General features: G+C 41.2%; 1 protein-coding gene and 2 long non-coding RNA genes across 8 annotated transcripts; all 3 read right to left on the reverse strand.

Moving 5' to 3' along the window:
- Window positions 1-6,576: 6,576 nt before the first annotated feature.
- LOC123448027 lies at window positions 6,577-9,402 on the reverse strand. 5 transcript variants are annotated; one of them, XR_006631586.1, is made up of 6 exons: window positions 8,858-9,402; window positions 8,643-8,730; window positions 8,303-8,442; window positions 7,725-7,832; window positions 7,350-7,446; window positions 6,577-6,809 (listed from the first exon to the last, which is right to left on the reverse strand). It is a non-coding gene; the product is annotated as an uncharacterized LOC123448027 (long non-coding RNA). The 5 variants fall into 5 exon arrangements; XR_006631588.1 differs by having other exon boundaries at window positions 7,725-7,819; window positions 8,303-8,463; XR_006631585.1 differs by having other exon boundaries at window positions 8,303-8,463.
- Window positions 9,403-9,618: 216 nt separating this feature from the next.
- Window positions 9,619-10,372, reverse strand: LOC123448029. Of its 2 annotated transcripts, XR_006631589.1 has the most exons (4): window positions 10,281-10,372; window positions 10,069-10,164; window positions 9,789-9,977; window positions 9,619-9,670 (listed from the first exon to the last, which is right to left on the reverse strand). It is a non-coding gene; the product is annotated as an uncharacterized LOC123448029 (long non-coding RNA). The 2 variants fall into 2 exon arrangements; XR_006631590.1 differs by lacking the exon at window positions 10,281-10,372 and having other exon boundaries at window positions 10,069-10,221.
- Window positions 10,373-12,095: 1,723 nt separating this feature from the next.
- On the reverse strand, window positions 12,096-13,968 carry LOC123446196 (CBL-interacting protein kinase 6-like). The gene has a single exon (XM_045122875.1). The coding sequence runs from the start codon at window positions 13,641-13,643 to the stop codon at window positions 12,315-12,317; it is 1,329 nt and encodes a 442-aa protein (XP_044978810.1). The 5' UTR covers window positions 13,644-13,968; the 3' UTR covers window positions 12,096-12,314.
- Between the last annotated feature and the right edge of the window lie 8,429 nt (window positions 13,969-22,397).

A 22,397-nucleotide genomic window follows, 5' to 3' on the forward strand; every position in this document is an offset into this window, starting at 1 on the left:
AATTAAACAATGCATGATCATTTCATGTAACACATGGCTATTCTATTGATGCACATATGCATTTTATATGTCACCAACTTCACTTCGTTATCAAACTAAGTACATAATGGATGAATATTTATTCACCTTGAATATTTCCCTTAAGAGAAACATGCCACCATGAGAACATCACGAATAATCACCCATTCGTTTCTCAAGACCTCAAGTCTATCGTAGCTCACATTTTTGTCACTCAATCAAATTTAAGTTGAGATCTCATGATCAAATATTTTCATCTGAAGATCCAGTTGAAAAGCCCTCAATACACTTTACATCTTCTTATGATAGTCCTACCATTTTCATGACGAAGAAACATGGAATTTCATAAAATCATCAGATTCACCCAACGGGTGCTATTCCATTATTTGAATAATAATCAAGTCATTGGTCACAAAATAGAACCATGATGTATTCAAAGTAAAGTGAAGGCTAAAATACAACCAAAGATGAAATTATTTCTTAATAGGGAATATGTCGTTTTCAAACGACCAACGACAACTCTCAAGTTTGTCAAATGTGTGGTTATTTAAACATCGTATCTATGATTACCAAACCCTCAAACATATGGTCAAATTACACCACAAATTTATTAAAAAGGCAAAGAAGTCATTGGAATAAATTTGAAAAATTGCAAACTTATAACTGGAAACTATTCTGGTAAATGATTGTTCTCAAATCTTCCTCAGAAGGAGAACCAAAAATCTAGTGCAAGAAAAGGTTGGTCAATTCCTTTGCACCCAGGATATGTTTGCATATATAAAAAAATATCACTAATATTGGAGACCTCATGTAATCTCCTGATTATTTCCAAAATATTGTTTGCCTATACTTATACTACTACATGTAGTGTAATGTCCAATATCCTATTTCTTGGACATTATATTTGATAAATTTTGAATGTATAAATCAATTCCTACTCAGTTTTGTTGCGTACAAAATAATTTTCTAAATCTTACAAAATATTTGGCTTTAAGCCTTACAATCCTGGTTTGGGGTTGATTAGAAAAATTATTGGCAATTCTATTGGTCATAACGTTTTAAGTTATAATATTTTCCAAATCAACAGATTTTATGTGCACTGCATGTGCAATAGGGGAAATAAGTTTAAGGCTCTCTCACCTTAAAAATTCAAATGAGCCACTCATTCTTCCTTAAACACATTCAGAAGATATGTGGATTACTTAACCATTATGTGGTATTATATAGATACTTCATGGTACTCATGGAAACATTTATAAAATGATTTCTAGTGTGTCTCTTGTCACACAAAACCATGAATGATATAACTAAATTAGTTGCTCAAATTCTCAAAGTAAGAGCAAGTTATCCTAAACAAGGGATAAATCCATTCGAATGGACAACTTCGTTGAACTCATTTCGCAAGCAATGTCATATTATATATAATACTTTATGTACATACCGAGAATGGTTTAGTTAAATATCTTATCAAAGATAATAAAATTAATAAACATGACCAAATTTATAGAACTGTAAATTTACCAGCCTCTTGATGGACAACTACGGCCTTACACACCGTAAGTATGATCTAAATCATACCAACTTCATATCATCCTACTTTTCCCTTGTAGTAATTACGTGGAAATCAATAAAGTATTTCCTATCTGCGATAATTCGGTTACATACCGATATCACCACTCCAGCATGCATCAATGGGCCCTCACAGAAAATTAGGGATCTATGTGAGGAATATTTTTTTTCGTCAATCAAATTTATTCATAGCCTCTATGTTGATTGCATCAGCAATAAGGACATTTCTGGCATTAGGGGGAGGTTAGTACCACAAAGAATGTCGAGAAATAAATTAGAAATGTTATTGACATTCAGTCCTTATATCCACGTACTCAAAGAATCTGAAATAGAAGTTTAGAATCACATATTTGCAACTCATTGCAAATCTGCCACATGCATTTACTGATGACAAAGGTGTCACTCAATTTTATATTCCTGCAGTAAAGTGTCAGAAAGAGTGGAGGTACATGATAAACCACTCTTGTCCCCGAATGAGAGCAATAGGGGGAAAAATCTGACCACATGAGATATAATCTCACATATGCTTCCGCGGAAACACAGGAAATCAAATCCTCAACCAGTAAATGCAATTCAACATCAAGTTGAAAGACACCTCACTGGATGGTGTTGAAAGACACCTCACTGGATGGTCATCATTCAAAGCCCGACATAAATGTGCACAAATGTTTTGGTGTCGGGACATCGAAACACCTTGACTCCATTGTTGTAGGAAATCACAAGGACTTAAAAGGAATAAATACATTTCCATAAATTTCATCGATTCCTCTAGAATCATATAACATAAGTCTACATTTGTCGACATATATTTCTTCTAAAGATTGCTAAAACCTTTTGGGCCCTGAACCAAAATCCATGGTAGAGTGCCTCTTGTACTCATATTGATTCACATAAAAGGAAACAAGTAATGACGAATATCACTCACCAATCAAAGAGTGGTATTTACCACAGTAATACCTACTCCTCATAAGTATCTTCCATATGGAATACTAAAAACTTCTCATTCATAGACAAAGTCAATGAGGTGGTGAAAAAGCGAGGCTTGTAGCAAAAGGGTTCACGCAGATACCCAACATCCATTACGATGTAGCATACCTTGTTGGTATGAGTGGAACTATGTTTCGATAATAAATACCGTTGGCAGTACAAATAATATTATCCATGCAGTTAATGGATGCAGTGACTACATACTCATATGAGTCACTCATTTCGGAAATCTATATTAAAGTCCCTGAAGGGCTTCATTTCCGAATCCAAAAACAAATCGCAACATGTATTGTGTAAAACTTCATAAGTCACTCTATGACTATAAATAGTCGTGAATCATAAGGTACTACCGACTAGACGAGTTCCTTCTTCAGAGGATTACTCAAAGGATGATGATTGTTCATGTGTTAATAAAGGAATCCTAAAATTTGATTCCCTTACATCACCTCAGTGTATATCGATGATTTCATCATCAATGTATGTGCAAGACATAAACATACACAAAATCATCTCAAGACGGAAATTTTGGATTCAACCAAATTTAGCTTAAGCTTACAACTTGAGCATTCTCTCAAGAATACATATGAGTCTACATATATCCAAAACATATACGAGAAGTTCAGTGTGGATATATCATAACAACATAAGACATGTATGGTCATACTACCTTTGATAAGGTACATACCTAGGGTTGATAATGAAGTGACATAAAGACCTGAAGTTCTATATCTCACTAATGTCAAAGCACTCATATGATTGCAAACTATGTCAGGCCTGACACCATATTTGCTATGTTTGTTCAGAGTGCAACCCCCAACAAAAGTTACATGCTTGATATATGGAATATCATCTTATATCTTAAGCTCACAATAAATATTGGACAATTCCATCAGGAAATACAAGATATGACCATGATGTGATATGATGATATTGGCTCTTTATTTGATCCCAATGACGCCATATCAATGACTGAATTTGTTGGAATAGCCTCCATATGGAAGTCATCTAAATGGACTTTAATGGTTATTCCCATTTATCATTTTGACATAATTGCTTTATCTAAAAGCATTGCAAAATATGCATGGCTTGGCAGAATGATTAACCACACTCAAAATCATGTGGTTGAGATTCATCAGAATCACATAACTTGATTTATCAAGATACTTCCACTTTTGTTACTCAATACCTACGGGTTATATGAAGAGCAATATCATAAATCACATTGCTTGAAAACTACTTATCCTCATGGATTATAGAAAAGTGAGGAAATAATTTGCAAACAAAATCATGTGAAAATCTAACAGACTATACACAATCTTATGTTCATGTCAATGAAATTGGTATGAGACATCCTTCATATTTGCAAAGTTCACGGGGAGTAATCTCCCAAACTATAACCTATTAACAATCATCAGATTGCATATATTGTACTCTTTTTCCCTTGATGAGTTTTTCCCTAATGGTTTCTCATAAAAGGTTTTTAACGAGACAATATAAACACAAATGTTTGTATATGCCATATAATTTTCTCCTTATATTTTCCCACTGGGTTTTAAAAGAGTTTTCAATGGCATGTCAAATGCACTCTTTTCCCTTATGAGTTTTTCTCTCAAAAGTTTCTCATAATGGTTTTTAATGAGGCAATATCTTATCAAAGATCATATGTCATACTTTCTATTTTTCCTATTGGGTTTTTTAAAGGAAGTACTCAAGACATATTAATTGTTCTCTAAACTCACCAATGAGTTTTCTCCTTCTTCAAAGGTTTTTCTCATATGAGTTATCAAGAGGCAATGATCATTATATGTTGCATCATTTTCTCCTTACTATTTTCCCAGTGGGTTTAAAGAAGTTTTAGCAACATGTCTGCACAATTCTCCTCATATTTTTCCCACGGGGTTTTTGGAGGAGACTTTCAAGAATATTCAAAGAATTTATTAAGATGATGCATATACTCAAGAAGAGGCGTTGTACAAGGGGGGGTGTTAAGAATAGATTAGTTGCTTATTAATTAAGCTGGTTATGATTAAGTTAATTCTTAGATAGGTTACTTAGTCCTCAAGCAACCATGCACTTCCTTGACTCTCAAGAAAACTATGTAATAACTTGACCCTTAAGTAACTCCAAGTTACTTGACTCCCAAGCAACATGTGTATTTCCACTCGGGTATAAATACCCTATTGCTATCATCAATAAAGACTAATCGTTCATTCACTTTCATTCAATCTCGCTTTACTCTAACAGTTACATTGGAGTGTTGGTGTCCATATGTGGTGTTCTCATGAGCCTATGTGGACGTCACGATTATCTGCAGATACACACATACAAGTAGCAAAACACACTCTTACAAACAGGCCCCGCCAATGACCCAAAGCCTCGAGCCACCATAACCCACCATTCCTATAGAGCTTAGCAACTTACTACCTCCGTCTCGGTTTACAAGTCCGACACATGTACCTAGATCGTCAATTTAACTAACTTAATTAAAGGCATATATTACAAAAAATATAGCATTAGAAGCTTTAGATGTTTTATTTTCTAATGATATAATTTTTATGTTAAATAATATATTTTATATAAGTTAAATTAACGATCTAGGTATACGTGCATGTCTTTTAAGCTCTGACGGAGGGAGTAGTAGAGATGTTAATGTTACTCATGTACTTCTGTTTGAAGTACTCCTTCCGTCACAGTTTAGAAGACACGGTTCCATTTACATGTATTTTCGGAATAAAAGAGGATTAAGGCGCATGACACGGAGTACTTGGTTAACTAGGGTTACTGGTATAGTAGGCTACATGCACTCCTCATTTAGTGGTTGTGTGAGTTATTGTGCATCATTTTCTCAAATAATTAAGCGCCATGCACTTATTGTGTGAGCACTTGCAAAAAAAGAATTAAACCCAATCAAGATTTATCTTGGTCTAAGAGATCGCTCATGCGCGCCTTCTAAACCGTAAGGCTGGTCAGTGAAGAGTAACATATAGTACTATCATGCATATGATATTATTATATGATACTACCTCCATAATACATAATATCATAAACTAGTATCATAGATGTCCTTATTTATTGACATACATAACACATAGTAGCATAGCATTTAACATGTTATGGTATCTATCTATGTTACTCTAACCCTCTCTCTTCTTTAATTATCTGTCACATCAGCAAGTTTGCTAGTCCCGAGTATATGATACCACCTAAGTTACTTCCACTATGGCCAGCCTAACTGAGGGAGTATGCTAATTGTAGATTCAATCATTGTTTGCAAGTATATTTAAGGTTATGTTTATTTTGCACCAAGCAATTGTTAGTTTGGCAATTGTTAGTTTGTTGGATAAATTTCATGTAATGGATTTTTATGTCACAACGTTAGAATTTATTAGTCCCTCCTGTCTAGTTTTAGTTGTTGGCATTTTCGATGTGTATCATATTTAACTGATAGTGCCTATATTTGGATGGTTTCGACTCCCAACTAAATACTTGAATTGTGCCTCTAGAAACAAGATGTCAAGTGGATTAGGATTCACATACAGTAGGATACATTTTCTCTGTTGTATGATCATGCAAAGACACTCAATGTAGAGAAGTATAACAGGCACTACTAGGAAAAAGCCTGTTAGTGGCGCACCTATTTTGGCTACTAATGACGCACTATAGGTGCGTCACTAGCATCATGTCATTAGAATTTTTTACTAATGGTGCACCTGTGGTGCGTCATTAGTATTTGATATACTAATGGCGCATCAGACAGTGTGTCATTAGTATAGCTCATGATGCGCCATTAGTATGCCTTTCAGGTGCGCCATTAGTAGAGCAGATGGTGCGCCATTAGTAGAGCAAATGGTGCGCCATTAGTAGAGCAGATGGTGCGCCACAGGTTATACTACCAGCTCTAAAAATATTCAATTATTATCCTCACACCCACAAGAAGGTTCAAGATAAACACATATTACACCACAATGAAAATATTTTTATAAACATGCACTTGAACGCAAGTTGACAAACAAATTAACCTAGAGGAAGCATAGTTTTGACCATCTTAACAATCATCTAGAACACACAAGTCACAAAAAGATAAGGACTATTGGTTACTATGAGAGACTTCAGATGGTCCAGAACACACAAGTTCGTATCTACATGCACAAAGTGCAAGCTCCAAAACACTCGAAACACCAAATGGTCTACAAGACAATAAGGTCCATGATTACAGGTTGGTTGGTCCATAAACGCTAGAGTCATCATGTCCATGTGCATCAATAGGTTGAGTACCGGAAAACATTTTGCACAAAATTGTCAAGAAAGTGGAACCAGATCAAGTTGTTAAAATCTCATATGCGTATTAATAATATTCGATCAAAAGATTATCATGATATCATAGTTAACAATATAGTTTCTATAAAAGTTACCCACTTGTTATAGCAGAAGTTTTGTCACTTTATATTAAACAATCTTAAAAGTGATATGAAAAAACGCTTCATGTTTTCATAGTAAATCTGACATGTGTAATCTTATAACTAATAAACTGAATGCCACAATATCAGTAGGTCTGCTAACACCCAGTAATCTCATAGTACTGCATATGTTTGTCGCAATTTAAATGTATCCAGATAATGAAAAAAGGTAAGTTGCAAGTTTGACAGCAAGTGTTATTTCCTTTGATTATTTCAACATATAGGAACCAGACTGGGAGAGACTTTTGCTGGTACATGTCGAATCGACTTCCATAATTCTCTTGAACTCAGATTACACCGAGGTAATAGAAAACTTACTGGGATGCGACTGTAGAAACTGCGGCTCCTGTTATACCAAGCTTAAAACCATATATAAGTAGCAGAAGAAGGACCACAGCAGAAAGATTGCACAAACCTACAGGTGTTTTAAATAATCAGTAAGTCTGCAAGAAAGGAGACTACTTTTACATTATATAAATGTATCGAACACCTCCAATTCAAACCCGACTTGCTTACAAACAGCATCAATGTGCAAATGCGTGAATGATAAACTATTTAAAAAATAGAACATAAAAACAAAAAAATGCAGTGTAAGAAGTAAACCACTGGTGAGAACATAAAAACAAAAAAGTGCGTGAATGATAAACCACTGGTGAGAACACAATGCCAATAAGCAAACAATGAGGTAGTTACCTATAACCACTGGTGAGAACACAATCCCAGAAAGCAGGGGGAATACTTGCACTTTTAAAGGACAGCAGATAGAAGACACTGAAGACAAGTATTGCCTGTGACATGACACTGTAACCATATTTATCTTGTATCTGCCCTTCATTTATACAAATCTACCATCATATAGTGACCACTTAAACTACTGGGAACAAAGTACAGATTTGTCGGGTCGTGTTATTAGTGCACATATCATGCACTCATACCTGTCTTTTAGATGGAAGGGAATTCACTAATATCTGTATTTAACACAAACAGTAGCCGATACAAATGATATTACCAGTTCACAATGTATATACAAACCATATTAATTATTGCAGGCCGTAAAAGGCAGGTAAACAAGCTAAGGGAACATGGCAGCCAGAAACTAACATATCAAAACCGCAGGGGTGCAATATATAACTACTACAAAGCCTAGTTTGACAGGTATGACGCCCCGCATGTCTGAAATTGTCTCCAATGCACCAAATAAAATTTCAGAAAGAGTGGAGATCATGATTTCTCACACACAAGTCTAGGTGAGGTAAGAATAGTATGATTACCAGTTTGATCAGAAGATATGTAGAAGACCAATATGTTAGTTGAGGTACAGTACAAGGCACGCCGCCGTGAGCTCCAGCGTCTCTCCGCAGCTGCAGCAGTTGTACTGTCACGGGCGAGCATGCCGATGAGACGACGAAGTCTGCTGCAACAGGTGTACCCTCTACATCAAATTAACAAGATCAAAAGGAATTTCAAAATTATATGATTCTACATAATCGACTTCCATGTATCAAATCCATAGAGTACAGTCTAATTTGATTTGCGAAACCTTTTGAACTACCAACTGCTAAGTTACATCCAAGTACAAAATATAATTTCAGGCAGAAGCTCACTACTCACCTCGACAGTAGATTGAAGTTCCTTTATAGTTCGGTTCCATGTAGTTGGGTCAAACTTCCGTCAAAAGTTTGTTCAACCACTCCCAAGACTATTGGAGTGGTAGCCAACAAAAGAGGTAAATGACTAAATGAGCATGACTATCTCCATAAACAAACAATAACGTAAATAGAGCAAGGGAACATCACATGCTGTTGTGTTCAGTATAAGGTGCTTACATCTTTTATTTAGTTCTTCTACACCATATCCCATTTAAACCTCCCATACTACATCAGGGATACAAAAAGGGTGAGAACTAAGAAGACAAGTGAAACCATTAGGGACGTAGATAAAATGCTGCTTGCTACTAATCTCACATTCAAAATCATTATTAGCAATTAACGAAATAAAACAGATCTGAATTTCCTAAAAAATAAATAGCTATAGTTCACACTCTGTTTCTCTTTCAGAAATTACAAAGCATCAATTATGTCGATTGCTGCAAGAGCATCCTAATGAACACTGCCTGGTTCCATAAACTCATCCCATAAAGTGTCAACTAACACTCCCAGCGATGCTTCTCGGGTGACTGGCGATGAAGTCCTGCTGCAGTTGCAGGTAGTCGAAACGTGCTCGACAGGCTAAACTGAATTTGGTCCAAAGTGTTAGTGTGTAGCATTAAACAATTGACAAGCAGCAGAGTCCAGATGGATGTGAAGTGCATATACATGAAATTTGTCCTACTTGATATTCAATCTTGCTGAAGCTGGTAACCATGCCGTCATTGTTCGATGAACACCTTGCCTTCTTGCCACCCGGCGCGTATACTGCGGAGCACCTTGGCCTTCTTGCTTCCGGGCACAACGAACATGATGTTGGAGTTGGTGTCGTCCGAGGAGCTCATCGAAAATCTCCTGGAGAGGTCTTTGGAGCCGTTGCCAGCAGTGATGCTCTCACCGAGTCGGTCGGCAGCATCGGTGCCGGCATGGCCATTCCCATCTCCGTGCGGCATCATGTCCTGCTGCCTCCTACAGCCTCGAGCAGCTCCACAACTGAATATTAACCGAGAGAACTCCACCTCAGTGAAATCTGAACTTATCTAGAAATCTAACAGTATTGGGGGATAAAAGAAATAAAAGAAAGTATTGTACTTCGTAGACTAATCCATACCAGGAAAGAACAAGAGTAGTGCCTGACTTTGTTGAATTGGAAGAAACCCTGTTAAAATATGGATTTCCTTTAAACCAACAATCATTAGAAGAGACTAAATAGTAAATCCCCTTGACATGTGATGTCTCACGCTTGACCTCCTTGCCACCAATAAATTATCCTCTGCAATCCTAATCCACCATAGACAAGCTGCACGCACACACACATGAAAAAAATCTTAAAGCTCTTTATCCTCTCAATCATGGACAGTTCAAAAAACAGAGGCACGAAAGTGAACAACCTGTTCTCAAGGGCATGGAGCCGGACCTGGCTGCAAGATGAGAAATGAGGGAGGGAGGAGATCCACCAGAGCACCGTGCTGACGGAGAAGCCGGATCTGGTGAAGAGAGAAGAAATAGGATGGTCAGAGAGAGATAGAGAGAGGGGGGGGGGGGGGGGGTACCTGCCGGCGGAGGGAAGGTGGCGCGGGGGAGCAGTCTGGGGCGCGGCAACCTCAACCCTAGCTGACAGGGAGGAGCGGCGGCGCTGATGGGAGGGCCGACTCGCGGTAGCTCATGGTGACGGCGACCGGGGGCGCGGCGCGGAGGAGGGTGCGGCCGGTAGGTGGAGGTGCGGTGGGCGGCTGGTGGGTGGAGGTGCGATGGGCGGCGCGGGAAGCAGGCGGCGGCGCGGGGAGCAGGTCGGCTCGGGGAGGAAACAGAGAGCAGGACAGGGGCACGGCTCGGTTTTGGGGGTTTGGAAAAAAAGCATTTGGCGATCGACTTTCGTGTACGCGCGTCTATTTTCGCGGTCTATTTTTGTTAAGTCTCGCGAGCCTAGTGTGACAGCAGTGGCCCACCATCTACATATGCGTTAGTAACCCTGTTTACTAATGACGTATCAGTTGATGGTGTGTCATTAATAGTTTTGCTTAAAAAAATAAAAAATATATATAGTAATGACGCACCACCTACAGATGCGACATTAGTAACCAGGGTTACTAATGGCGCATCAATTGGTGATGCGTCATTAGTAGTTTTGCAAAAAAAACAATTATAGTAGTAACGCATCAACTACAGATGCGTCATTAGTAACCCTGGTTACTAATGGCGCACCAGCTGGTGGTGCGTCATTAGTAGTTTTGCAAAAAAAAAATAGTAGTGACGCACAGTGTGTGGTGCGTCATTAGTGTCCATCACACTAATGACACACCTGCACATAATGCGCCACTACTATAGTAGTGGCGCACTACTTGTGTGGTGCGCCATTAGTGTCTATATCATCTATAGCCATTTTCCTAGTAGTGAGAAAGAATTGTGCCAAGAATCAAGAAGATATATTTAAATATGTCATGTATATAATTGCTTTAGTATTTGTGAAATCCCATGGTCCCTAACAATGTTTTTATCTTGACCTCTACTTTGCTATTTTGTATAAGAATTCGGCATATTCAAGCGGAAGTGTTCTTCAGCTTGCAAGCTCAAATGCACCTATGATGAACGGTAAAACAATACAGAATAGTAAAAAAGTTCAAACAAATCTTTTTTTTTTTGGCAGCAAACATAGACTACCTGTATACATAGTTGAAAATTTTCATGAAGAAAAAAACAGTTCTAATGTTCTGGTCAAAAATAATATAAATGCTCGAAAACACTTTCAAAGATAGCCTTTTTGAATCATTGATTTTTTTTCCCAGAGCATTAAAGAGTGTTTTTCTCCACAAAACTTTGTTCAAATGTTTATGGCAAAAAAATCATTGATTTTCTAGTATTTGAGCATTATTCAAATAATAGGCATTTGAGCTCACGAGCAGAAACCACATTCATGTATATATGGTTAGTTTGTTACTGATGTCTTGCTTAAATATGAGGAGTGCTTTTGTATACAAAGCGTGTCTTACACACAATTAGTCAATCTTGCTCCAGGAAATAAAGGATAATCACTCAACAGAACTGAGCGAAAACCTGAGATCTCAAGAACTAAGGGGTTGTTTGGATTGTGACTATCTTTGTCATGTCTTATCACATTATTTTTGCCACACTTGCCTTACTTGAGTTCCTCAAATTGTTAGCCACACATTGGCTTGTCTAAGGAAATCTTGCCATACTTTTTATGTCTATGACATGTGGGGTTTAGTATTTATTAAAAAATGCTTCCCTTAGGTGTGGGTAGAACCAAACACCCATCTAACTTGATCAAACTTGCCCATCTAACTTGATCAAACTTGTCTAAGTTAAGTTGTGGCAACGAACCAAACAGCCCATCAGCGTCTAAGATCACTCCACACTGTCAAACAATCGCATAAAGAACAGCAATCATGCAAGCAAGTTTGACAGACATAAAATATTCAGATGTTATAACAAAAACAATAGAATATGCAACAAATAAAATCCTTCAGGGAAGGCACAGCTGATTCTTCTTCTTCGCACTGAGCGGACTAACATAACAGCAACATACTACTTCACTCCCGTCACTATCGAATCAAGAACAGAAGGGAAAAAAAGAACATAGTACTGGCAAGTGGCAACTGTAGCGACTGCGACAGTGTCAGACGGCGATGGCGACCGATGCTGGAGGGTCGGCGGCCCAAACAATGTCCTGCAGGGCCGGCCGGAGCTCCTCGCAGCAGAAGGAGAGGTACTCGAGGGTGTCGCCGCCGTCCTTCTTGACGTCGACCACGAGCACCGAAGGAGCCACGCTGAATATTTCGGCGGCCACGGTGAGCCGGCCCTTGCGCCCGCCGCGTTCCGCGCCCTCGAGGCGCACGCCCCCAGGGCTGCTCTTGGTCACCCGCATCCGCCCGCCGCCACGCGCAGCGACATCCTCGAGACGGGACACCACGCCTGTTGCTGGCTCCCGCGTCGCGAACCGCATGCCGCCCTCCCGACGCCGACTCGCCGGGTGGCCCTCGAACAGCGGCGAGAGGTCGAATCCCTCGGAGAGAGATATCAGGTGGAACGCGTTCATCGCCTCGGGTTCGTCCTTGTCAGCGGCATCCTTCGCGCATGCAGAATCAGCTGGCGGCCCAAGACTTACAGGCTTGGCGATGGACGTCTTTTTGAACCAAGGCGTCTCCACGAGCTGCGCGACGGTGATGCGGGTGGTGGGGTCGGGGTCGAGCAGTTTGGGAATAAGCCTGCGCGCATCCGTCGAGAACCACGGCGGACATCGGTAGTCACCGCGCTGCGCCTTCTTGTACATGGTAACAACGTTGTTGTCCGGGAACGGGAGGGATCCGGCGAGGAGCACGTAGAGGATGACGCCGCAGGACCAGAGGTCGGCCTTGGCGCCGTCGTAGCCCTTGTCGCGGAGCACCTCCGGCGCGGCATAGCCCGGCGTGCCGCAGAGGGTGTGGAGAAGCCCGTCAGCGCGGGCGTGGTCGGCGAGCGCGCTGAGGCCGAAATCGACGACCTTGAGGTTCCCCGCCTCGTCGAGGAGCAGGTTCTCCGGCTTGAGGTCGCGGTGGTAGACGCCGCGAGCGTGGCAGAAGTCGATGGCGGAGATGAGCTGGCGGAAGTAGCGGCGCGCGACGTCCTCCGTGACGCGGCCGGACCGCTCGATCCGCGCGAAGAGCTCCCCGCCGCGGACGAGCTCGAGGGCGAGGTAGATCTTGGAGCGCGTGGCCATGACCTCGTGGAGCTCGACGATGTTGGGGTGGGAGACCCGCTTCATGACGGCGATCTCCCGCTTGATCTGCTCCACCATGCCGGCGCGCACCACCTTGTCCTTGGCAACGACCTTGACCGCCACGGCCCGCCCCGTCCTCAGGTCCCGCGCGATGTGCACCCGCCCGAAGTTGCCGTGGCCGAGCACACGGCCCATCTCGTAGCGCCCCTGCAACACCCCGCCCTTCTTCCCCTCCGCCTGATCCGCCATTCCCGGTCTCTCGATTCGCTCACTTCCCACTTCCCTCTCTGAAGTCTGAACAGATCGGCGGTGAAGACAATCTACGTACCTATCAATCGAGCTGTCTGTCTAAGCTGAGAGGAGCAGAGATCCGATCCGGCCACCCTACCCGTCCTCGACGTGCTTACGGTGGCAGCTGCGGCCGACGCGCAGTTTGCGCTGGACGGCGACGTCAGTGCCTCGTCTCCGCCTCATCGCTCTGCATTCCCGGCGAGACCAAGGGGACGGACGAGAACGGGAGGCGATCGATGAGATCGATGAGCGTGGTGTTGTATGGTGGGGTGCCCTGTGATTAGTTTAGCTCTGCGGCGAGCGGCTTATATTGGGAGGGAAGGGGGGGCATGGCGGCGGCCCGGGAGACCCTAGACCGCCCTGCCCCTGGCTAGGCGGCGCACCCACGGGATACAGCAGCGCCGTTGGATGCGGATCTCACGGTGCGGTGCGTAAGAGAGTAGTGGTGCTGACAAACGAATGCTTCGGGACGAAGGTTTTCGGATCCTCACGAAGAGCAATTCTAGCACGTTTCTGAGGGGAAAAACAAAACTTACTCCGATCCATTATACTCCTACATCCGTTCAAATAATGTGAATCAGAGAAAATATGTTTTTTATTAAAGGTTCAAGATTCAGAGTATGCAAACTCGAATTTTCTAAATTGTTTGCCTTTTATAATCTTTTACCTCTTATTTCTCATGTGTGTTGCATATAAACTCAAATAGATCCTAAATTCAATGTAGATCTTAATGGATGAAGCTCCCCCGCAAAAAAAAAAAAACATAGAAGATGACCCTCCTCCATGTTGTCCTTGCACACCTCGTCGTTTATCTCTCACCACCTTGCCATTTTTTGTTGTTTTTTCTTCTCCTACCTGTCCAACTTATCTTGCATACTTGAACCACCAGCTTCTTCGTTATGATCAACTTATAAAAGAAAATTCTTTCATGCATGGAGTCTTCCCTTCTCCCTTGAGCATCCCCTTCGCCATTTTCCTCCTATCGGGCCATCCATTGCTTGACCCCTGAGTAGGAATCCTAGGGTTCCTCTCACCTCATCGTCATATTCTTTGTCGACCTTCGTAGAGGACGAGGTACTTGGCCCCTTAGTTTCTTCGATGGTGCCTCATAGTTCCTCGTGCTCCACTTCATGTTGTTCTTGATCAGGTTCTAACAATTGTGACGGGCAAATATTATTGTTGTTGGACTTGGCCATTTACTTGTGCCGCTCCATAGCAACCCCATCCTACGAAATGCAAATGGAAGATGAGCAACAACACAATTGTGACAATATCCAAACTGATCTTAAAAAATTGACGAAACACTCGCATATTCATCAATGGTGACGTCGTCGAGAGACACGTGCCTCACTTGCTCCAAATACCATGTCCACTGGTTGCAAGCCATAAGAATGATGCTCCAACAATTTGTGAGAAACTTGAGTAACCATTGGGATCAACCCTTCATGAGTGTGTGCTAGCTTTCCTTGTTGTGTTTCGATTTATCACTTAATGGGGTTGGCAGAGTAATATATTTTCACTTCATGCATCTACACTCTTTTATTTCAAAATGATGTGTTACATAGATGGTGCACATACCCGATTTCAACTAAAATTTATTTGCTTAGCAGTACAGTATGATCTAAAGTAGCATGTGCTTGCTTATTAAATATGCTATCTTAAATCGAAGGTTCGTTTAGCCCTATTGACTTGGCATATAAAGCTTGGCTTGTTCGAAGTGGACAACACTAGTCATTATTCTTTAGGCCTACCTTTGCAACATGGACGACCATCATGATACGTTGCTCCAGTGGCACAAGATCTTGAGTTTGTTTGGAATTTTGTAGCGTACTCACCCCTTGTTTCCAATGAGCGAAGGAAAATGATATTCTAGTGTATTTTGAAACATTGATATTACAAATTCGAAATTACACACATCTCATAGAAGTCATAAACTTAGCCAAAATTATGTATGCACAATAACCAGAATGGTTTCATTGCCTACAAATAGTGAATACATGATCAAATATATGTGTTTAGTGATGGAATCATATATTAAAAAATATTCCCATTAGGAAGAAGGAGAAGGCTTGGAAAACATAGGTAACACATAACATAGTGGCAAAATTATTGTCCATTTATTTTTTATACCAAATGGAGGATATCCAAAAATAGAATGACCACAACATAACCATATCTCACGCTAAATAGAATGACCACAACATAACCATAATAATTTATTTTTTAAGTGGACTAAGGAACAAAAGGTTACTATTTTAGCATGCATGCTTCTCAACATCTACTAAAGTTATAAAGGTGTGAGATATGATTGTACCATAGGAAAACCCAAAACACAAGCTTCAAATTCAGTCTTTCTACTTGATCTCACACCAAAAGTTGAAATATTGGACTGTACATATATTTCTAGGAGGAAGAAGGAGAAGGATGGGATAACATAGGTCACATATAGCATAGTGAAAAAATACTCACCATTTAGTTTTTATACCAAATGTAGGATATCCAAGACCATAACATAACCATATCTCAAGCTAAACATTTTATGGCCTTATTAAACATAATAGAACTAAAAACTCACAAACCAATAAATGCAACATAGTAAAGAGTCATAATATACTAATATTTGTTCAACTTATACGGAGATTCCTTTCTTCATTGAAAATCGGTGAAGTTTGTCTTTGCACGAAGTATTTGTTACATTCAGCCCTTTAGGGAGCATTTAGATAGATTAATTCCTCCATTTTTCGGACTCAGTGTCCTTTATGTAGTTTGCCAAATGTGTAGACCTAGCCAAGCAAATTGTTTCCATATTAATCAGATCTAGACACACACACGAAAATGATTTCATATTACATAATTTCAGGAATCCATAAACATATTTCTCTCTCACGACAAAAACACCTAAACGTATTCAACACATATGGATCAAACAAAGATGTGATTAATGCAATCCAGCAATGATGAAAGGCAAATATTCTTGTTGTTTGACTTGTTCATTTACTTGTGCCACTTCATAGCAATCATATCCTACAACATGCCAATAGAAGACGAGCGACAACATAGTTGCGAGAATAGACAAAACGATGTTGATAAAGATGACAAATTACTCGCGTATTTATCAATGGTGATGATGTTGGGAGAGACGTGCCCCATTTTCTTCAAATACCCTACCCACTGGTTGCAAGCTTTAAGATTGATGCTCCAACAGTTTGTGAGCAACTTGTGTAATCGTTTGGATCGACCCTTCAGACGCTATCATGGCATACTACATGCATATTGTGTTGGAAATTTGCCCTAGAGGCAATATTAAATTGGTTATTATCATATTTCCTTGTTCATGATAAATGTTTATTATTCGTGCTAGAATTGTTTAGAGTGGAAACATAAATACATGTGTGGATATATAAACACCACTGTGTCCCTAGTGAGCTTGTACTAGACTAGCTCATTGGTCAAACATGGTTAAGTTTTACCATAGATGTGAGTTGTCATTTGATAATAGGATCATATCATTAGGAGAATGATGTGATGGACAAGACCCAACCGTCAGCTTAGCATCTGATCGCATAACTTTGTTTAATTGCTATAGCTTTCTTCATGTCAAGTATATGTTCCTTAGACCATGAGATCATGAAACTCCCTTACACCAGAAGAATACTTAGTGCGTATCCCAACATCACTTCGTAACTCGGTGATCATAAAGGTGCTCTACACGTATATCCAAAGGTTTTTGTTGGGTTTACATGGATCAAGACTGGTATTTGTCACTCTATGTGATGGAGAGATATCTCTGGGCCCTCTCGGTAATACAACATCACATGAAGGTTGCAAGCATGTGGCTAATCAGTTTAGTCAAGGGATCTTGTATTACATAATGATTAAAGATACTTGTCGATAACAATATTGAACTAGATATAAAGATGCCGCCGGTTGAATTTCGGGCAAGTAACCCATCGTCAGACAAAATGAAAGCACAATTTCTCCCTAAGGTGGTTTTGGTAATTAATCACAACCGATGTTGGGGATATCGTTTATCGGGAACTTATCGGTCGATGCATGATAAGGGGTAAATCACCCGATTTATCGGCATATCGGCCAAATTATCGTCCTATTTATCTTATCGGTCAGACAAGGGTAAGCGATAATTTGGTCGATTTATCGGCATATCGAGGGATATCTTGAACAGTGATCACAACATATGCATCATCGGACTAATTAGCTTTTTCAAGTATATTTCAGAAAAGTTCAAAATGCTTTGGCTATAGGATTGTGTGGACGGAGATGCCCCTTTGTTGCAAGGAAGGAATAGGCTTGGCTTAAGCTTCAAGCAAGAAGACTCTACATTTTATATTTGGGAGAAATCACTTTGAGTCCATAAGAAAGCCAACACTATTAAAAGGGGATGAGGTACTATGATGAATTGGTTCCTCAAGTGCTTAGAGATAGCCACCAAAAATATTCATCCATTCTCCCACAAAATATATATCCCAAGCCACATAAGCAAAATCGGTGCCACCTATTGGAAATATGCCCTAGAGGCAATAATAAAGTGGTTATTATTATATTTCCTAGTTCATGATAATTGTCTATTATTCATGCTACAATTGTATTAACCGGAAAATGTAATACATGTGTGAATACATAGACCACAACGTGTCCCTAGTGAGCCTCTAGTGGGCTAGCTCGTTGATCAATAGATGGTCATGGTTTCCTCGCCATGGACATTGGATGCCATTGATAACGGGATCACATCATTAGGAGAATGATGTGATGGACAAGACCCAATCCTAAGCATCGCACAAGATCGTGTAGTTCGTCTGCTAAAGCTTTTCTAATGTCAAGTATCATTTCCTTAGACCATGAGATTGTGCAACTCCCGCATACCGTAGGAGTGCTTTGGGTGTATCAAACGTCACAACGTAACTATTGGAAATATGCCCTAGAGGCAATAATAAATTAGTTATTATTATATTTCTTTGTTCATGATAATCGTTTATTATCCATGCTATAATTGTATTGATTGGAAACACAATACTTGTGTGGATACATAGGCAAAACACTGTCCCTAGTAAGCCTCTAGTTGACTAGCTCGTTGATCAAAGATGGCCAAGGTTTCCTAGCCATAGGCAAGTGTTGTTACTTGATAACGAGATCACATCATTAGGAGAATCATGTGATGGACTAGACCCAAACTAATAAACGTAGCATGTTGATTGTGTCATTTTGTTGCTACTGTTTTGTGCGTGTCAAGTATTTGTTCCTATGACCATGAGATCATATAACTCACTGACACCGGACGAATACTTTGTGTGTATCAAACGTCGCAACGTAACTGGGTGACTATAAAGATGCTCTACAGGTATCTTCGAAGGTGTTAGTTGAGTTAGTATGGATCGAGACTGGGATTTGTCACTCCGTGTGACGGAGAGGTATCTCGGGGCCCACTCGGTAATACAACATCACACACAAGCCTTGCAAGCAATGTGACTTAGTGTAAGTCACGGGATCTTGTATTACGGAACGAGTAAAGAGACTTGCCCGTAAACGAGATTGAAATAGGTATGCGGATACTGACGATCGAATCTCGGGCAAGTAACATACCGAAGGACAAAGGGAATGACATACGGGATTATATGAATCCTTGGCACTGAGGTTCAAACGATAAGATCTTCGTGGAATATGTAGGATCCAATATGGGCATCCAGGTCCCGCTATTGGATATTGACCGAGGAGTCTCTTGGGTCATGTCTACATAGTTCTCGAACCCGCAGGGTCTGCACACTTAAGGTTCGACGTTGTTTTATGCGTATTTGAGTTATATGGTTGGTTACCGAATGTTGTTCGGAGTCTCGGATGAGATCACGAATGTCACGAGGGTTTCCGGAATGGTCCGGAAACGAAGATTGATATATAGGATGACCTCATTTGATTATCGGAAGGTTTTCGGGGTTACCAGGAATGTACCGGGAATGACGAATGGGTTCCGGGAGTTCACCGGGGGGGCCACCCACCCCGGGGAAGCCCATAGGCCTTGGGGGTGGCGCACCAGACCTTAGTGGGCTGGTGGGACAGCCCAAGAAGGCCCTATGCGCCATAGGAAGAAAATCAAAGAGAAAAGAAAAAAAAGGGAGGAGGTGGGAAAGGGAAGAAGGACTCCACCTTCCAAACCAAGTTGGATTCGGTTTGGAAGGGGAGACCTTCCCCCCTTGGCTCGACCGACCCCCTTGGGGCTCCTTGAGCCCTAAGGCAAGGCTCCCCCTCTCCCACCTATATATACGGAGGTTTTAGGGCTGATTTGAGACAACTTTGCCACGACAGCTCGACCACATATCTCCACGGTTTCACCTCTAGATCGCGTTTCTGCGGAGCTCGGGCGGAGCCCTGCTGAGAAAAGATCACCACCAACCTCCGGACCGCCGTCACGCTGCCGGAGAACTCATCTACCTCTCCGTCTCTCTTGCTGGATCAAGAAGGCCGAGATCATCGTCGAGCTGTACGTGTGCTGAACGCGGAGGTGCCGTCCGTTCGGCACTAGATCATGGGACTGATCGCGGGACGGTTCGCGGGGCGGATCGACGGACGTGAGGACGTTCCACTACATCAACCGCGTTCACTAACGCTTCTGCTGTGCGGTCTACAAGGGTACGTAGATCGAACATCCCCTCTCGTAGATGGACATCACCATGATAGGTCTTCGTGCGCGTAGGAAATTTTTTTGTTTCCCATGCGACGTTCCCCAACAGTGGCATCATGAGCTTGGTTCATGCGTAGATGTCTTCTCGAGTAGAACACAAAAGTTTTTCTGGCCGGTGATGTGCATTTTGCTGCCCTCCTTAGTCTTTTCTTGATTCCACGGTATTGTTGGATTGAAGCGGCTCGGACCGACATTACTCGTACGCTTACGAGAGACTGGTTTCATCGCTACGAGTAACTCCGTTGCTCAAAGATGACTGGCGGGTGTCAGTTTCTCCAACTTTAGTTGAATCGGAACTGACCGAGGAGGTCCTTGGATGAGGTTAAATAGCAATTCATATATCAGTTGTGGTGTTTACGTAAGTAAGATGCGATCCTACTAGATACCCATGGACACCACGTAAAACATGCAACAACAAAATTAGAGGACGTCTAACTTGTTTTTGCAGGGTATGCTTGTGATGTGATATGGCCAACGATGTGATGTGATACATTGGATGTATGAGATGATCATGTTGTAATAGTTAATATCGACTTGCACGTCGATGGTACGGCAACCGACAGGAGCCATAGGGTTGTCTTTAAACTAACGTTTGTGCTTGCAGATGCGTTTACTATATTGCTAGGACGAAGCTTTAGTAGTAATAGCATGAGTAGCACGACAACCCCGATGGCGACACGTTGATGGAGATCATGATGATGGAGATCATGGTGTGACGCCGGTGACAAGAAGATCGTGCCAGTGCTTTGGTGATGGAGATCAAGAAGCGCATGATGATGGCCATATCATGTCACTTATGAATTGCATGTGATGTTAATCCTTTTTGCACCTTATCGTGCTTAGAACGACGGTAGCATTATGAGGTGATATCTCACTAAAATTTCAAGACGAAATTGTGTTCTCCCCGACTGTGCACCGTTGCGACAGTTCTTCGTTTCGAGACACCACGTGATGATCGGGTGTGATAGACTCAACGTTCACATACAACGGGTGCAAAATAGTTGCACACGCAGAACATTCGGGTTAAGCTTGACGAGCCTAGCATGTGCAGACATGGCCTCGGAACACATGAGACCGAAAGGTCGAGCATGAATTGTATAGTTGATATGATTAGCATAGAGATGCTTACCACTGAAACTATTCTCGACTCACGTGATGATCGGACTTGAGATAGTGGATTTGGATCATGTACCACTCAAATGACTAGAGAGATGTACTTTTTGAGTGGGAGTTCTTAAGTAATATGATTAATTGAACTAATTGTCATGAACATAGTCTAATGGTCTTTGCGAATTACGATGTAGCTTGCGCTATAGCTCTAATGTTTTTATATGTTCCTAGAGAAAATTTAGTTGAAAGTTGATAGTAGCAAACTTTGAAGAGGATTGTCCTCGTTGCTGCGCAGAAGGCTTATGTCCTTAATGCACCACTCGGTGTGCTGCACCTCGAGCGTCGTCTGTGGATGCTGTGAACATCCGACATACACGTTTCTGATGACTACACAATAGTTCAGTGCAAAATACTTAATGGCTTAGAAGCAAGGAACCGAAGACGTTTTGAAACGTCACGGAACTGTTGGAAGTATGCCCTAGAGGCAATAATAAATATAGTTATTATTATAATTCTTGTATCAAGATAATCGTTTATTATCCATGCTATAATTGTATTGAATGAAGACTCATTTCCATGTGTGGATACATAGACAAAACACTGTCCCTAGCAAGCCTCTAGTTGGCTAGCCAGTTGATCAAAGATAGTCAGTGTCTTCTGATTATGAACAAGGTGTTGTTGCTTGATAACTGGATCACGTCATTAGGAGAATCACGTGATGGACTAGACCCAAACTAATAGACGTAGCATGTTGATCGTGTCATTTTGTTGCTACTGTTTTTCTGCGTGTCAAGTATTTGTTCCTATGACCATGAGATCATATAACTCACTAACACCGGAGGAATACTTTGTGTGTATCAAACGTTGCAACGTAACTGGGTGACTATAAAGATGCTCTACAGGTATCTCCG

Source organism: Hordeum vulgare, chromosome 4H (assembly GCF_904849725.1).
Source record: "Hordeum vulgare subsp. vulgare chromosome 4H, MorexV3_pseudomolecules_assembly, whole genome shotgun sequence".
NCBI lineage: Eukaryota > Viridiplantae > Streptophyta > Magnoliopsida > Poales > Poaceae > Hordeum > Hordeum vulgare.